Raw genomic sequence first — 16,618 nt, 5'->3', positions numbered from 1 at the left:
GACAACACCTCTCAGGTTCAGCTAGATGGGAGGTGGGGAAGGGAGGAGGGAGAGGTGGCTACGGGATACCTATAGCATCTGGAGCGAAGGATAAAACACCACACCGGCCGGGCCTCTGGGTTGACCATGAGCGGGGGCCTGCCGTGGTCACCCACAACGGGACCCAAACCTGAGAGTCTGTGGAGGGTGGGATTTCAACAGAGGGCCACATCCAACCAAATAAAACCTCCTCCAGCCTGGAGACTCCTGAGTTCTGTCCATCTGAGTTCACATTTCACCTCCCCATCCACCTGGAATGCACATCCGGACAGCCTCCAGCAATCAGACCTCCAGCAATCCAGGACCTGGTGTGGCCCAGATTCACGTCCCACCCCCCCATCCCCCTGCCCAGAACCCCAACAAGAATCCATGCCCAAATCTAAAGTCACAGACCCGGTTTGGTGTATTCATTCATTCATTCATTCTTTTAACCAAGTTTTATTAAGCATCTATTCTGTACCAGTAGCAAAATTAAGAAATGTACTTAAATTGGCATGGGAGCAAACTTCAACACAAGCCCGTATTTACGGGTGGATCAATGAGACCCAAATCCTTTCTGGCAAGAAGCTGGCAAAAAAGCCCAGCCTGACCTGGGCGTGGAGCCGTCGTCACCCAGTATATGCTTTGACTTGCAGGGTCCTCGAGTCAGGTGGCACGTTAAGGGGACTGAGATGCAGCTACCTCTCTTTCAGGACCGAACAGAGAGACGCGACCTGCCTTTCGCCACCCAGCCAGCACCCAGCCACCCAGCCACGCAGCCAGCGCACGGCTTGAACGGGGCTGGGAGTTAAGTTTACAGCCATACCTGCCTGTGCCTCTGTCCCAGGCACACTCAAACTCTCCCCAGAACCAAGATGAGCGCCTTCCAGGTAGCCCTTGTCCGGTGCCGCCCCGGGAGAACAGTGCTGGCAAGACTGAGAAGGTCCCGCCCAAGAGAGTTAAGCCGGTTCCCGAGAGGCCTTGCGCTGGGCGCCATCTTTTCTCCCTTCCTTGACTAAGCGGTCCTGGGGGAGGGCGGGGGAAGCTCCCTACGTCATCGGCGCGCGCCGCCGCGGCCTCGGTCGCGGAGTGATGATGTACAGACTACCCTCCGCCCCCCGGACTGTCAGTCCGAGCGCGGCCGAGCAAGGGCCGAGGGGCCCGCCGGGCCGGCGCCGCTATGGCGGCCGTGTTTGACCTGGACCTGGAGACGGAGGAAGGCAGCGAGGGCGAGCCAGAGTTCAGCCCCTCGGTGAGTGGTCCTCCTGGGCGCGGCTCGATCCCGGAGCCGATCCCATCCCCTAAACGGTGGAATGGCGCTGGCTTCCCCCCAGCCGGTGTCTCAGATCCCGGTCCCCATTAAGTTCTGACCCATCCTCACCCACCCCGACCTGTCTTCCAGGTCCCCAGCCCTTCCCCTGGTTCTCCCTTTTCTGCCCTCGGCCTCTCCTCCCCAGTGCTGGCCCATCGCCCCCTAGCTCCCATTCCTGACCCCCTCCTCTCCCGGGCCAAGTAGTCCAGCTTGAGGGGGAGGGCTCCTGGTACCTTCCTTGGCTCTTACCCCTCGGTTTCTCACAGGACGTGTGGCCCCATGGCGAGTTGAGGGCGGCTGGCCTGGAGTGAGTGTGGGTTGTGTGTGTGTGGGGGGGGGGGTGCGGTGTGCAGGGAGGGAATGGGCTGGGGCGAACTGGAGCCTTGCCCCCATTAACCTCTTGCGTCAATAGGCCTGTGGGACACTGCGAGGAGGTGGAGTTAACGGAGACCAGTGTGAACTTGGGCCCCGAGCGCATCGGGCCCCACTGCTTTGAGCTGCTGCGTGTGCTGGGCAAGGGGGGCTATGGCAAGGTACTGGTCCTTCTCCCCTGCTGGTCTCCCTGCCTCAGTCTTGCAGCAGCAGAGGGTCTCAAAACAAATTAGACTTGTAGATCACTAGAGCCTTTGTAGATCTCTGGGGTAAAAACATAAAGGAGGGAAAGGCAAATCCTCTCAGAGTCTCCCCTGACCTCTTTCCTGCCCCACCCTTGGGTGGGCCTAGGCCTCTCGCTCTCAAGGCCGGAGCTTTAGGGTGGAGCTTTGTGAAGGTAGGCTATGGAGAGGGAGGTTAATCCTGTCTCCCCTGCCCTACAGGTGTTCCAAGTGCGAAAGGTGCAGGGCACCAATTTGGGAAAAATATATGCCATGAAAGTCCTGAGGAAGGTGAGTCATTTGTTCAGCCAGCAAATCCTTACTCGGTGGCTGCCATCCCCCATGCACTCTTCCAGGCTTTGGAAAGACACTAGTGAACGTGATGGTGGAAACGGTGCCAGTCTTGGGCATTTGCTGGTTTATTGTCCATTGCGGTTATATTATTGTATAGTAGTTCTCGCCTATGGGCTGTTTTGCCTCCCAGGGGACATGTGGCAATTTCCACATTTTTGAGTCACAGCTGGAGAGGGTGCTCCTGGCATCCAGTAGGTAGAGGCCCGGGACGCTGTTAAACATCCTCCGATGTACGAGATGGCGCCCACAACAAAGAATTACCTGCCCCAAATGCCATCCGTGCCAAAGTGGAGATACACCTCTAGAGGATAAATCAGTCCTTGAGAAGGATGACCGTCGTTAGCGGGATTGTGAAAAAATACAATGGAGTGAGACAGGGTGGCGGAAGGATAATGGCTGGAGGGACTAAAGGAGCCCGAGGCACCTACCTTCTGACTGTGATCCCCGCCTCTTCAGGCCAAAATTGTGCGCAACGCCAAGGACACAGCACACACGCGGGCTGAACGGAACATTCTAGAGTCAGTGAAGCACCCCTTCATTGTGGAACTGGCCTATGCCTTCCAGACTGGTGGCAAACTCTACCTCATCCTCGAGTGCCTCAGTGGTATGAGCGCGGGCCCAGCGGGGGAACCAGGGCCAGGGAACCAGCCAGGAAGCACTGGGAACTCTGGGGAAGCCCGGAGAGATGTGGTGTGTAGAATGGCTAGGGGGCCCCCACACTCATCCATCCGTCTGTCCATCCATCCGTCCATCCATCCATCCATCCATTCATTCATTCAGCAAACGTCTGTCCAGCACCTCTTGTGTCCCTCACCTGTATTGGGGGTGGACGGGAACAGTGGGAGTTCGTACAGAAACCCAGGGGCTTGTTTTGTCCACATCCACCACCCCTTCATGTCCTGCTCCTCTCTCCTGGGTGCCCTGTGTCCCATCAGGTCCCAGATCCAGCTGGTTCATTCTTGGCAGTGTCCTCCATCATCTCCACTCTCTTGAGGGGAGGGCACGAGTCACAGTTGTTTCCAAACCGGGCCTGAGGCCTTCAGCTCACCCTCTTCCTACTGTCTCCTCCACGAACTCCCAGGGTGCTCGTCGTGTCGGCATGGAATTGTCCCCAACACTCACAGTCATGGCTCCTTGTAACTGCTCAGATAAGCCTGGCCTCCTTGGCCTGGTGCCCCCTGCTGGCCACGAAGCAGTGGGGCCTGACCCCTCCCCCTGTCCCATCTGCACCAGATGGGCCCTGTGAGCTCCAGCATCTGTGTCTGTCTCAGCGCCCCCTTAATTCTCATTGCTACCGTGGGCTGTGTCCCCTCACATTGGGAGTAATTTTGCCGCCTCTGTGAGATTTTTTGGGTTAAGCTCTTGGAGCTGTTGCCTCAGTCTGGCATGTTAGAGCACCTGTGTGCATGTCTGTCTCCCCATTAGACTGAGCGTCCTGAGGGCAATGGCTGGGTCTCTTCATCTCTGTGTCCCCAGCTTCACCCAGCACAGGGCCAGACACCGAGTAGGCGTCGGTAGATGTTTGCTGAATTGAATTGAATCCCCACGGCAGCTCTGTGAGGCAGGTAGGGCCGGAATTATGAGTCCCACTCTCCCCAAGAAGAAACCAAGATTCAGAGCGCGAAGGCACTTGCTCCCAGCACACAGCTGCTGACGTGTTTGTGTCGCAGGCGGTGAGCTCTTCACGCATCTGGAGCGAGAGGGCATCTTCCTGGAAGACACGGCCTGGTAGGTATTACTTCTTGCCCCTCCTGAGGGGCTCCAGGGATCCCTTCTCCCCAGAGCAAGCCCCACCCCTACCCTTGCCTTCACCCTGTCCTGTCTCTGCAGTTTCTACCTGGCAGAGATCACGCTGGCCCTGGGCCATCTGCACTCCCAAGGCATCATCTACCGGGACCTCAAACCTGAGAACATCATGCTCAGCAGCCAGGGTGCGCATGCGCGTGTGCACCCTGCCCCCCCGCAGCTGCGAGGCGGGTCAGAATCTGCCGGGAGGGCCGAGGAGCACCGTGCAGTGAGCCAGGGCCCTGACTACCCTCTCCAACATCTTCCCCAGGCCACATCAAACTGACAGACTTTGGACTCTGCAAGGAGTCGATCCATGAGGGCGCCGTCACCCACACCTTCTGTGGCACCATTGAGTACATGTAGGTGGTAGCTGGCTGGGACCAGGGGTGGGGAGAACTGCCAGGAAAGGCCTGGCCGGGCTGATGGTTTCACCCGTCCCCTCAGGGCCCCTGAGATTCTGGTGCGCAGTGGCCACAACCGGGCGGTGGACTGGTGGAGCCTGGGGGCCCTGATGTATGACATGCTCACTGGATCGGCAAGTCCAGCCTCCTTGGGAGGAGGGGAGGGGGGAGAGGGGTGGGAGGGGGTCCCCGTCCCGGCCAGGGGCAGGGCCTGGGGTGAAGCCCGCAAGTCTCCTCTCACCGTCTGCTTTCTCCAGCCACCCTTTACTGCGGAGAACCGGAAGAAAACCATGGACAAGATCATCAAAGGGAAGCTGACACTGCCCCCCTACCTCACCCCGGATGCCCGGGACCTCGTCAAAAAGGTGGGCTCCGGGGACGCCTGGGGGCGCTCAGTCAGTTAAGCGTCCAGACTCTTGATTTCAGCTCAGGTCATGATCTTACGGTTCATGAGTTCGAGCCCCAGTGCAGAGCCTGCTTGGGATTCTCTTTCTCTCTCTCAGAATAAATGAATAAACTTTAAAAAAAGGGGGGGGGGGTTGGGCTCCCTCCTGCCCCTGGTCCAGCCCCCATGTCTTCTAGGCCCCGTACGGGGTCCTCTGGGCTGTGCGACATCCCCACTTGTGCAGTATGCCTTTGGGATGAAGCGGCACCTGCTTTGGGTTCCAAGACACCGAGCTTGTGCCTTAGCTCTGTTGTAGACCAGCTGCTGACCCTGTACACATTTGTAGTCCAAGTTCTCATCAGCCAAAGAAAACGTTCATGATGAGCTAGCTGCTCTCCCATCACGAAGGCAATCATTAGGGATAAAAGTGGGAAGGGTGGGTTTGGAGACTGGATCCCTGCTGGAGTGCCCTGGAGTGATCCCGGTGACCAGGTGCCTTTACGAAGGCTTCATGGCAGAGGGCCCATTGGACCAAGTTTGGAAGTCCTAGGGTGGCCCGTAGGTGGAGACCCAACTCCAGAGGCCTTCTCCCTCCTCCACCCTTCCCCGCCCCAGCCAGCCCCCAGGAACACAGGGGAACACACAGTCAGTGTCTATCCCCCAGACCCTCACCCTCTGCCCTCGCCCCGCAGTTTCTGAAGCGGAATCCCAGCCAACGGATGGGTGGCGGCCCAGGAGACGCTGCTGATGTGCAGGTGGGTCTGGGACCATCAGGAGAGGGCGGGGCCGAGCCCCCAAAGGACAGGGGGCAGGCAGGGCCTTAGGGCAGAGGGAGTTACTGAGGGAGCCGAAGAGGGTGAAATGGTGGTGTTTGGGGGCACTCTACCCACAGAGACACCCCTTCTTCCGACACATTAATTGGGATGACCTCCTGGCTCGCCGCATAGACCCCCCTTTCAGGCCCTGTCTGGTGAGTGGAGGTCCCACCGGACTGGGGGCAGGTGGAGGGCCCATCTTGGACGCTCCCTGACCCCCTCTCCCCATTCGGGTCGCTCACAGCAGTCAGAGGAGGACGTGAGCCAGTTTGACATCCACTTCACACGGCAGACGCCAGTGGACAGTCCAGATGATACGGCCCTCAGTGAGAGCGCCAACCAGGCCTTCCTGGTGAGGTCCTTTGTGGCCCGAGGGTTATGGGGACACGGGAAGGATTGTGGCTCAGGAGTGGGGGATGCCGAGCGTTGCCCAGCCCTGCCTTGCACCTCCTTCCCAGGGCTTCACGTACGTGGCACCCTCCGTCCTGGACAGCAGCAAGGAGGGCTTCTCCTTCCAGCCCAAGCTACGCTCCCCCAGGCGCCTGAACAGCAGCCCCCGGACCCCGGTCAGGTACCACAGGGCAGAAGGGAGTGTGTAGCTGGAGCAGGAGGCCGGTTCTAGCTTTGGCTCTGCCCCGCCCACCCCGGGGCTGCCTTGGCTGAATCTCAGTGCTAGCCTCTGCTTTGTCATCTACCACTGGGGACCCCTCGTGGCACAGGCTGCCTGGCTGGGCACCTGACCTCATAGTCTGTGTGCCCAGGCAGGCGGGGAAGTTGGCCCTCTGACCCCAGTGCCAGTAGGTGCTGACTCAGCCTTGGTTTTCCCTGCAGCCCCCTGAAATTCTCACCCTTTGAGGGATTCCGGCCCAGCCCTGGCCCATTGGAGCCCACGGAGTCCCCTCTACCTCCTCTCCTGCCACCACCACCGCCACCCTCGAGCTCTGCCCCCCTCCCCATCCGACCCCCCTCAGGGACCAAGAAGTCTAAGAGGGGCCGTGGGCGCCCTGGGCGCTAGGAGGACGGATGGCTGTGAGGGCAAGCGGGACCCTGGGCCAGTTCCAGAGGCCTGGAGGTGTGTCCAAGAGTACAGGAGTGAGTGTGTGTGAGAGTGTGTCTCTGTTGGGGGTGGCTGTGCCCCTGGACCGTGCCCACAGAGGGCCACAGGCTGTGGCTGTCAGTGGAGTGGCCTTGCCGCCCAGCTGGCCTCCTGCAGTTGAGCTGTGCCCTTAGCGAATTAAAATATTGAATCATGGCACTGACCTGGCTCTTGAACTTGGATTTCTGGGGGCAGGAGTGGGTGGGGTGGCGCCGGGAGGAGCCCCTGCTAAGAGATGGAAAGGGTCGCTATAGGACCACAGAGCCACAGGGCTGGAGGGCTTTTATTTAACGTGGCTGCCCAGTGCCCATAGGGATGGGTGGCCTTCCCGATGGGGACAGGGATGCACGGCTCTGGGGACCGAATGGGTGGGGGAGTGATAGTCTGAGACTCTCCATCTGGGGATGTGGGCGACAGTGGGTCCAGGGCAGGCTGTGTCCAAGCGGCCGTGGCGGCTTTGGGAAGCAGAGGCACGGCGACGGGGATGTGACACCACGCGGGCTCCTACAGTGCGGTGACGTGGAGGCCCTGGCCCTCGGGCGCTTCAGCGCTGTCATCCCAGGCCGCGCTGCCAGCAAAGGCGTGAAGGTCACTTAGCAGGGCCTCAGCGCTGCCCCCTGAGCCCGCCGGCCCCTGGGAGCTGAGGCCCAGGCCCCCGTCGGCGTTACTGTCACGTGCTTCCTCAGCGGGCTCTGCCGCCTGCCGTGGGCCGGGCCCCTCTCCGCATGGCTGGTCCTCGTCCCGGGACTGTGTCTCCCCCAGGCCTCCAACCAGGTGGTAGTCCTCTTCCTCGTCCTGCTCGTCCTGCTGCTGCTCTGGGTCCTCATCGGGTGACCCCAGCTCAACCCGGGCCCGGAGCCAGCGGCCTGGCGGGCTGGCCCAGAGCAGGCGGCGCGTGCGGCCCCACAGGGCGGCGCCCAGGCGGGCCGGGTGGTAGTAGCCCCCCGAGTCGCGGCTGAGGCGGCGCCAGGCCAGCGCCAGGCCGGTGGCCAGCAGGAGCAGCAGCAGGAGCAGCAGCAGCACGACCGTGCCAGAGCTGGGGCCCTCGCCGTCCGAGGTGCCGCTGCCCGAGCACAGGACCCCCGGCAGGGCCAGCAGTGTCCCAAGCCCTAGGGCACAGGGCAGGTCCTGCGGGGAGACAGGCGGGGGCTCGTCACCGGGGCTGGGCGGCGGGGGGGGGGGGGGGGGGAGTTGGTGCCTGGGTCCTCAATTGCCTCTTGGGCAAAATGGGGACAGTCAAGCAGAAAAACCCAAGTCCTTAGCAGGGCCCCGGTCCTTTGAGATCTGGCCACGGAGCCTCTGATGCCCTGCCCTCGCCACCCCACCTGCGCTGTACGAGCCTGCGCCTGCCAGGGGACCGTGTGCTGCCTGGCCGCTCCGCCCAGATGCCCCATCCCCGAGAGCCACACGGCTGCCGGCTCGCCTTGGCTCAGACCATCTCCGTGAGGCCCGATCTGACCCGGAGTACTGCCCTGCTGCTTCCCCCCGCGCCTGGCCGAGCCTGGCTCTGTTTTCCTCTCCCTTGTGCTCCTCACACAGCCGGCAGGTGCTTGCCGTTTACCCCGTCTCTGCCTCAGCGGCGTAAGCAGCAGGGAGACAGGGATCCTTATGGCTCCAGCACTGAATTCCCAGCACGCATAGCAGGTGCTCAGTTAATACTGGTTGAAAGTGTCCACATTGCCCGTGGGGTGGGGGTGGGGTGTTGGAGAGAGGTGGCCTGTGAGGCTGGTTGTCGGGGCTGGCTCTTCCTGAGGCCTGGGATGGAGGGACCACCTCCAGGACAACTGTTTAGCCTCCACCCGGCCAGGCCTCAGGATGGGGGCCCCTGAAGCCCCTCTTCCCTCCCACACGTGGGACTGCCCCAGCTGCACCACTTCCGCTCAACTCCCCGTCCCCTGGGGGCCTTAGGTTCGCAGGGCCAGGGGCTGGGGGAGGCTGGTGCTGCTAACAGAGGAAGCCTGCGGTTGGAAAAAGGCAGATGGGGGAGGTGGCAGAGGGGGGAGGGGTGTCGAGGTTTCAAGCAAGCCTCCTCTTCGCACGCCCCAGGCCCTCTCTCTGCCTGGGCTCCAGGGATGCAGGCAGGCTCTGCCCAGGTCCCAGGTCCCAGGTCCCAAGCAGAGCAGGTGAGAGAGAGAGAGGGTCTAGCAAAGGTTCTTGAAGGGGGTCTAGGCCCGGAGTGGGGTGCTAGGGGCACACTCTGAATCCCAGGGAGGCCCAGCTTGGCGGTAAGGGGAGAGGAAGGCCCAGCTTCTGCCCCACGCTCGCCCGGGGTCTCCCGCCTCTGCCCTTGACTGGCTGCTTCTGCCCGTGGGCCCCAATGGGGCGTGGGGGAGAAATCCTCCCTTAGCTCCCAGGGCCCAGACATTCCAGCCCCGACCTGTCGCCCCCACTGCAGGGCCCAGTGGGCTCCTGGGCTCACCATCAGTCCGCCGGCCTCAGTGCTCAGGCGCCCACCGCCAGCTCTGACTGTGCTGAGTGGAAGTGAGCTCTGGCGCGCTCAGCTGCAGCTGGGGGTTACTCGACGCTTCCGCTTCCTGCCCACAATACCCCACCCAACACTCCCTGCCATATCCCCTGGTGGGGGGCCTTGGGCCTCTCGGGACCACCCTGACCCACACCAGAGCCTCATAGGTCTCTCGCCGGGTAACGCTTGGGCTCTGGGGCCTATGACCAGGGCTCCAAAAGGAGGAATGGCACCAGCTCAAAGCAGGACGCCGTCCTGGGTGTCCACAGGTCTGCGACCTCAGTTTCTCTACTCGGCAGAATTCAGGGAAGCGCTGGCTGTGGGGGATGCTCATGGCCCCCAGACCTCCCTCAGATCTGGGATCCCCGTGGGCCTCATTTGTCCCCAGCCTTCCAGACTTCCTTTCCCAGCCCCACCCTTTGCAGAATGGCAAACCTGGCTTTTAGAAAGAGAATTTTATTTGGAATGAAAATATAGAGCCTGTGCCTCCCGCTTACTCTGCGGGAGGAGCAGGGAACTGGGGGGGGGGGGGGGGGGGAGGGGGAGATGGTCCCTCAGAGTATAAGCTTGCCTTGGTACAAAAACCCTCCACGGTAACAATGACAAGAGCCAGGTGGTGGCTCTAGCCTGGGCCCACAGGATGGGACAGGGTGTGGACTGCCCCCGAACCTGCCCGAGAGGCCCTGGGCAGGCGCAGGAGGCAGCCAGCTGGCGGTGGGACTTGCCAACAGAGGCTGGGTGAGAAAGAAGTGGAGGAGGAGGTGAGGGGGAGTGGCACCCCCTGGGCCTACGGTCCTAAGCGTCCCCATTCTCTACTCGGCCAAGCTGTTCTTCCAGGCGGCCAATGCGCTCCCCCTGCTCCTTGACCAGCGCCCTCAGTGCCCGGAGCTCCTGCATCACCTCCTCCAGCTTCCCAGCCTCCTGCAGGGACAGTGGGGGTGGGGGGGATAGGCGGTCAGGTGTTGTGGAGCTGCAGCCCTCCCCAGATCTACCAGGCAGGGGCCTGAGCCCGGCAGACAGGCGGCGAATGGCTCGGGTGCACACAGCAGACCAGGGTGACACCTGGGGCTTCCCAACACCGCCCCGACTGTGAGGCACGTACCCCGGCTCCGGCGAGGCCGCCGCTGGGGGCGGTAGTGTGAGTGGCGACAGCGGATGTGGAGGCTCCTAGGCGGGCCGAGCTGGGGGCCACGGCAGGCCGGCTATCGGATAACACGTTGCGCCGGCTGACCTTCAGGTCCCGCTGTTTGCTGGGCACGTAAGCCTCCCGCAGGGAGATGAGAATGGGGTTGGCATCCCGCCCGCTCACCCACTCCTCTGCCTCCAGGGCCGCCTCAGGCCCAGCCGTGTCAGGGTACAGATCGTCCTGGAAGAGGTCCGACTGGGCAGGGGGTGGGGGAGGTCGGAATCAGTCAGGGGCCCAGTGCCAGGGTCCTCTCATCGGGACCCTGGGCAGCCACCCTCTCATCGCTGCCTTGGCCTCCAGGCCTGTACCCTGCCAACCCATCCTCCGATGGCCTGGCCTCCAGCGGCCTCTCTCAAGCACAAACCTGTCATTTCACTTCCCTTCGGGACACGCCAACAACCCCCTCAGAAGCCTTCCCAACACTCCTAAGCAGGGGCCAGCTACGTGGTTTCACGGGATCCTGGGAGCCGTGTAAGTCAGCCTCCCTCACAGCTCTGCTCCCTGGGACGTGCCCGGCTTGCACAACGGCTCACTCAGTGGAGGACGAAGCTCATCCAAGGCTCTTGGCTGGACATCTGAGGCTAGGCCACACGGGACTGATGCCCTCCTCACGGGAGTCTCCCCTACAGCCAGACTCCCGTCCGCTCTCCATTCTCACCTCTGTTCCCCCTGCCTGGCTTATGCCCACCCTAGCCATGCTGTCGGCCCTGTGTCGCCTACTACAGGGAGCCCTCCATGGCTGCCCGGCTCCTGTCCATCTCCTGTGGCTCTTCCGGAGCAGGGCCTCAGCTCAACCTGTCCCAGCCCTGCCTGTCTTGTCTGGCAAAGCCCAACATCCGGCTGGGTATGACCAGCCCACTGACCACATCCATACTCAACCGTGTCCCATTCACAGACCTCACGCCTGCCCGAGTGGGTGGGCGGGGGACCGGGTGGCCTCACCTTTCTTGGCACGGTCATGACAATGGGCTCACACTTGCGTTCGTGCAGTTTGTAGAACCTGGGAAAGGCGGGGGAGGGAGGAGCCATGGGTGGAGCCTCCCCCTCACTGGCTCCCTTGGCTCCCTGCACTCTCCACTCCCAGGCCTCGCCCCAGCCCCTCCACACTCTGACCTCTGACCCTGGCCCTGCTGTGGGCGGGTTCCTGCTCTGAGCAGCCTCCGAAGATCTGACCTTTCACCCTGGACGGCCGCCATGGCCTGGCCTCTGCCGCTGGAGCCAGCCACCTGGGAGGCCCTTCTTACCGGGCGATCTCACACTTGCTGACCTCCAAGCCCCTCTTAGGCATGCTGCCCATGCCCCTCTGGGGCTCTTTGCTGGTAAACGTGTTCAGGAAGTGGATGTAGGGGGGCTCATCTGTGATCTCAAAGTACCGGATGCTGGAGTCACCCTGTGGCGGGGGAGGGGGCAGGGGTCAGCGCTCAGGCAGGCGGCCTTCTTCCCTGCCCCCCCGTCAGGCCTGCCCAGCCCCACCTTGCCGCACACGTAGACCACGCTGGTGTCCGGGTCGTAGAAGGGCAGCAGGGCCCCGTTGCTGGAGTCCAGCTCCTGCAGGGCCATGGGCTCCTCGAGGTTCTCCTGGCACATGGGGTGGGGGGCAGTCAGGCCAGAGTCTTTCCCCCGCCTCTCCTCACCATCCCAGCCCCCCATCAGGACTGGCCCCAAGCAGCCTCACGTGCCAGCTGGCACTGCCCCCACCACACCAGACGGGTTCTCTCCCACCCTCCTGGATCCCCTCCGCTCCCAGGATCTCACTTTCCTAGCCTACTGCGGGCCACTGAGCCAGTGCTGAGAAAGTCCCTACCACGTGGCAGCTGGGGGCACCAGGCAGCACCAGCTCTGTCTCAGAGGGACTTGTGGAGGTCACCATACAGAAGCACGGGGCTGTGGGACAGAGCACTTCAGGGGAAGGGCTGGGAGGCCTCCTGGAGGAGGGGGCCTCTGCACGGAGTCCTGAAGGGCAGCCAGATGGGAACGGGCAAGCAAAGGAGGGAATGGCCTTTCGGTTGGCAAGAATAATGTGGGCTGAGACTCGGAGGAAGCTGGAGGCAGTCGGGGAGGCTGGAGAGCAAGGGGCAAGGACAGAAGAGGTTGGCAGGGCTCCAGGTCCCGGGAGCCTCAGGTGCTAGGCTGAGAACCTGGGAACCACAGGCCTCTCTCCGAGGTGACTCCTGCCCTCCTTGCCCAGGGTGGGGCCCAAGTCTCGATCAAGCCTGTCCCCTCAGGCTGGCCACGGCCACTCACCGGGTCCCACAGTGCCAGCTGCCGCTCGCTCATGCGGCTGAAGCCCGTGGTGAACACCTTGCCATCCGCCAGGAAGATGGCCCGCATGGGACGGGCCCCCTCGTGAGCCCTCTCCCTCTCCTGTCCGGGGGACACAGTGGTCAGTACAGCACCCCGACAGAGCCCCTGGGCCTGTCCAGTACCATCCTAGCCCTCCAGGGCCACGTACCGCCACCAGGGTGCCCCGGCGGGGGTCGATGATGCGCACGCTCTTGTCCTTGCACGCAGAGCAGAAGAGGCTGCCGTTGCGGTTCCAGCTGACGTTGTAGATGAGGTCGGGGTGCAGGCCGTCCAGGTGGTACAGTTCCTCCGCTGTGCCCACGTTCCAGATGAGCACCACGTTGTCACAGCCTGCCGGGCAGGGGGCCATCAGCCCACCAGGCTGGCTTGGACCACCCTCCTGGGACCAGACCCGGCCTCTTGACCTCTGCGGTCAAGCTTTACCACCTGTCACATGGGCCCGGGCGAGGGTTTGGGGCTCCGGAACCGTGCGTAGAGAGGGGCGGGGGGGGGGGGGCGGCGCAGACCTGCACTGAGTAGCACGTTGCGGGCGGTCGGGTGCCAGGTGACAATGCCCACTCGCTTGGTGTGCCCCTCCAGCACCACGACCGGCTCCGTCAGCGGGGAGGCCAGCCCGTTCTCCGGGATCTGCCACACCTGTGGGAGGGGTGGGGATGCCAGTGGAGGCCTCTGCTCGGCCCCGCTGCCCGCAGCCTCGAGCCACACCTGTGACCCGGGCCCAACCACAGCCCCGTGCCTCACCATGACTGTACAGTCCTCTGAGCCGCTGGCGATGACTTCGTCATTGTGGGGACACCAGTCGATGTCCAGGACGGGTCCCGTGTGTCCACACACCGTAGGGTAGGCCTTGTCGATGCGGCCCGTCTGCGGGCATGAGAGGGGCAGTCAAGGGTGAGCAGGAAATGTTTGTTGCCTCTGCCTCTGCCTCTGGCCCTGACTCTGCCTCGGTGGCAATAAAAAACTTTCTCCATCTGTGCTAATACCACCTGGGCAATAAATGTAGATTATGACACCTGTCCAACAGTGTGGGGATGGGCGAGATACGGAATGTGAAGTGAGCAGATAGGCCTGGCAGGTGTGGCCGAGTCTCCAGTCCTTCCCCCAGCCCTGATGGGGCCCACCTTGCTTAGGGGAAGCACCAGGAAGGCACCCCCACCGCTGGCCTCCACGATCACCGCCAGGAACTTGGGGTTGACTGCGCAGAAGGTGCTGTCCCAGGTGACACGGGACACTCGAATATCTTCGTAGCACTGGTCATTCTTGACCGGCTGTCCGAACACATGCCGGAATTTGCTCTGCCGGACCACTTTGCGGAAGGACATGTCTGCAGGGCGGAGAGGCCTGGATCAGCCCTCACCCACCCCAACAACCCCCATCCCTCCCAGGGGCTGCATGAAGGGAGGTGGGGAGGATGCAACCAGGGTCCTGGTCATTGTAACCCTCTTGGCTTTCAGTTTCTCCAGTTACAGAATGGGGTCACAGGGACAGACCCTGGCTGCCACCCCTCTAAGGTGACATCTTGGGGGGGGGGCGGTAAATGCACTGACCCAAGGCCCACACTGCTGAGTGGGGAGGGGCTTTGCGGAGACCCTACCCAGGCCCCTCCCTGACTCTGGTATGTGTGGGGGAAGTGGAAGGTGCCAAAGCAGGGCAAGCTCCTCGGAGGGTCCTAGTCAGTTGCAAGCAGGCTCCTTCCTGCCCAGGATTTGGAAGTTGGCTGATGGGTTGGACAGCCACAAGAGGCAGGAAAGGACTCCTCTGTAGAGCCGCACTCGGCCCCAGTTCCGAGCCCCAGGGAATGTGCAGTGCCTGCAGGAATGTGCAGGGAGCTGCCGGGAGCCCCAGGCCGGCCCAGGGGGCCTGGCAGGACTGGGCGGGGGGGAGGGGGGTGGTCAGGACGCCTATCTCGGCCGCAGAGCATCCCAGGGCGCCTTCGGAGCGGGGTCCAAGGTGAACCAAGAGGGGACAGGCTGGGTGGCCACAGGGAGTGGGGACAGAGGGTGGGGCGCCGCGGAGGGGAAGGGTTCCTCGGACTCGCGACCCCCACCCCAGCCTCCTGCGGCCCCGCCCCCGCAGCCCAGCCGGGTCCCCCGCCCGCGACCCCAGTCCCGGCCCGCCGCGCTCACCGGGGACGCCGGGGACTGCGGCACCGGCCTCGGGCGGCTCCGGATCCCGGCCTCTGGGAAGCAGGAAGCGGGAATCAGGAAGTGACAGAGGAGCCGGGGGCAGGGGGCGGGGGGGCGGGGCGGGGGCTCGCGGGGGCGGGGCCGAGGTCACGCGCGGAGGGGCGGGGCGGAAGACTGCGAGCAGCCCCAGGAGGCCAGGAGCACGGGGGCCACGGGGGCGCAGGGGCGGGGCCTGGGCGAGCCCTGCCCCTCAGGCACCCGGGCCCCTCTAGGGCAAAGGAGCAGGGGTGGGGCCAGAGGGGCTGCAGGTGCGAGGCGCTTCCCGCCCGCAGACCGCTGCCCCTTCGCCATCCTCTCCTCTGGCGGAGCCCTCGGGAGTACGGGCAGTGGGTGCAGCCCGCCGTCCCAGTCCCCATCCCCATCCCGGTGCATTCTTCCGGGTCCCCCAGCCCACCACCCCCCACCCACTCCAAAAATACAGTATCTAGTCTGACAGCCCGTATGTTCACGTGCCTCTTTTTAAGGGTTACAAAAGTACACGCTCTTGATGAACAGTGTAAATGCACCAGCGGTGCGGTGTTTTAAGGGGTGAGCGGAAGGCCCCAGCCAACCCCTTCTTTCCCCTGAGCACCCCCGGGGTCTGCCGGGCCTCCTTATTAAAAATAGAAATGGGGACATGCCCTCTGCCAGATCGCTCACACCTTCCTTTCTCTTCCCGACCATCTCCCACGGAGGCCTAGTGGTCTGTCTGCAGATGTCTCCCTCCTAGCTAGCTCCTGTGACGGGGCCCAGACTGGCCTCCCTAGATCTACCCTATCTCTGTCCGTGTCCCACCCCGGGGGGACTTAGGTGTCTCTGTAGGTCGGACAGGCAGATCTGCCCCCTCTTCCCCGGGGCTGGTGTCCCCAGGGCACTGGCCGCCTCCCTCAGTCCTTCCTTGAGACCCTGATCGTCACCCCTTGGTCACCTTTTTCTTTTTTCCCAGAAAAAGGGGGGTAGGTGGGAAGAAGAGGGAAGAGCAAAGCTAGAAGGGGGCTTGTCTGGGGCTGCAGGAGGCCCCACTGTGTGTCTGACACGGGCTGGGGCTCGTACCCTACTCACTGCTTTCCTCCCCTGATGAGGAAACAACTCAGAGAGAGGGGTGCCTGCCCCAGGTCACCCCGCCGAGATTTAGTTCCCATCTGTTTGGCTCCAAAGTCCTTGCTTTTCCCTTTGTTCCATAAACCGTGGGGCAGGCAGACCCTTCCAAAAAAGGACAGGAATGAGGGTGCTTTGGAAGAGGGAGTGTCACATTAGCCTCTCTCTCCGTTGCGCCCTCCAGGCAACAGCCAGAGGTCTGTCTAAAGCCCAGATAAGACACCCCCTACCCTAAGCCCTCCCTTCCCTCCCCTTGTCACACTTGAAATAACATGTGCCGTCGTCATTGCATACCCCTTCCCCGTTTGTTACCTTCCTCTGCCCTGTCCCTGCATGTGGCCCAGTGACACTGATCCTCTTGTCCCCGAAACAAACCACCTTCCTTCCCACTGCGGGGCCTGGGTACATCCTGTTCACTCCATCTGGAAACGCTTCCCTCAGATTGTGAAAAGGCTCCAACCCTCACTTCCTCCAGGGCTCTGCCCAAATGTTGCCTTCTCAAAGGGCCCTCCCCAACCAACCCCTCACTGGTCACTCTCTGGCCCTGACTTGTTCCCCCCATATCCTTCTGAATCACGATCTGACGTCGTCTTGTGTAACCATTGTGTATTTGCTTTTTGTCTGCCTCGCCCCGCTAGA

At 62.6% G+C, this 16,618-nt stretch overlaps 3 protein-coding genes across 5 annotated transcripts; 1 reads left to right on the top strand and 2 right to left on the bottom strand.

The window, feature by feature from the left end:
- Window positions 1-1,115: 1,115 nt before the first annotated feature.
- Window positions 1,116-6,925, top strand: RPS6KB2 (ribosomal protein S6 kinase B2). Of its 3 annotated transcripts, none has more exons than XM_086676772.1 (15): window positions 1,116-1,270; window positions 1,597-1,637; window positions 1,743-1,863; window positions 2,146-2,214; window positions 2,734-2,881; window positions 3,948-4,005; window positions 4,108-4,208; window positions 4,334-4,424; window positions 4,510-4,600; window positions 4,724-4,831; window positions 5,544-5,606; window positions 5,744-5,821; window positions 5,914-6,018; window positions 6,125-6,237; window positions 6,498-6,925. In XM_086676772.1, the coding sequence occupies exons 1-15, from the start codon at window positions 1,199-1,201 to the stop codon at window positions 6,679-6,681; spliced, it is 1,443 nt and encodes a 480-aa protein (XP_086532898.1). In that variant the 5' UTR covers window positions 1,116-1,198; the 3' UTR covers window positions 6,682-6,925. The 3 variants fall into 3 exon arrangements, with proteins under 3 accessions (XP_086532898.1, XP_086532897.1, XP_086532899.1); XM_086676771.1 differs by having other exon boundaries at window positions 5,911-6,018; XM_086676773.1 differs by lacking the exons at window positions 1,597-1,637; window positions 1,743-1,863 and having other exon boundaries at window positions 1,130-1,270; window positions 5,911-6,018.
- A 102-nt stretch (window positions 6,926-7,027) lies between these two features.
- On the bottom strand, window positions 7,028-9,323 carry PTPRCAP (protein tyrosine phosphatase receptor type C associated protein). Its single transcript, XM_086676778.1, has 2 exons — window positions 9,182-9,323; window positions 7,028-7,890 (listed from the first exon to the last, which is right to left on the bottom strand). The coding sequence occupies exons 1-2, from the start codon at window positions 9,182-9,184 to the stop codon at window positions 7,267-7,269; spliced, it is 627 nt and encodes a 208-aa protein (XP_086532904.1). The 5' UTR covers window positions 9,185-9,323; the 3' UTR covers window positions 7,028-7,266.
- A 341-nt stretch (window positions 9,324-9,664) lies between these two features.
- On the bottom strand, window positions 9,665-16,375 carry CORO1B (coronin 1B). Its single transcript, XM_086676770.1, has 12 exons — window positions 16,292-16,375; window positions 14,843-14,895; window positions 13,838-14,040; window positions 13,458-13,580; window positions 13,223-13,352; window positions 12,865-13,046; window positions 12,657-12,776; window positions 11,886-11,987; window positions 11,657-11,802; window positions 11,355-11,412; window positions 10,329-10,607; window positions 9,665-10,147 (listed from the first exon to the last, which is right to left on the bottom strand). Exons 1-12 carry the CDS (start codon window positions 16,312-16,314, stop codon window positions 10,022-10,024), a joined length of 1,545 nt encoding a protein of 514 aa, XP_086532896.1. The 5' UTR covers window positions 16,315-16,375; the 3' UTR covers window positions 9,665-10,021.
- Between the last annotated feature and the right edge of the window lie 243 nt (window positions 16,376-16,618).

The sequence above is a fragment of the Puma concolor genome, chromosome D1 (assembly GCF_028749965.1).
Source record: "Puma concolor isolate L17-30 chromosome D1, mPumCon1.1.hap2, whole genome shotgun sequence".
NCBI lineage: Eukaryota > Metazoa > Chordata > Mammalia > Carnivora > Felidae > Puma > Puma concolor.
This window is presented reverse-complemented; position numbering and strand designations above follow the sequence as displayed.

Excerpts from the sequence above, each read along its gene's own strand:
- RPS6KB2 (XM_086676771.1), top strand. The coding sequence starts at position 1,199 with ATGGCGGCCGTGTTTGACCTGGACCTGGAGACGGAGGAAGGCAGCGAG. Across the intron at positions 4,601-4,723 it reads ATGACATGCTCACTGGATCG|CCACCCTTTACTGCGGAGAA; the intron begins GCAAGTCCAGCC and ends TGCTTTCTCCAG. Across the intron at positions 6,019-6,124 it reads GCGCCAACCAGGCCTTCCTG|GGCTTCACGTACGTGGCACC; the intron begins GTGAGGTCCTTT and ends CCTCCTTCCCAG.
- CORO1B (XM_086676770.1), bottom strand. The coding sequence starts at position 16,314 with ATGCAGGGACAGGGCAGAGGAAG. Across the intron at positions 13,047-13,222 it reads CAACGTGCTACTCAGTGCAG|GCTGTGACAACGTGGTGCTC; the intron begins GTCTGCGCCGCC and ends CCTGCCCGGCAG. Across the intron at positions 11,803-11,885 it reads TGGTCTACGTGTGCGGCAAG|GGTGACTCCAGCATCCGGTA; the intron begins GTGGGGCTGGGC and ends CCCCCGCCACAG.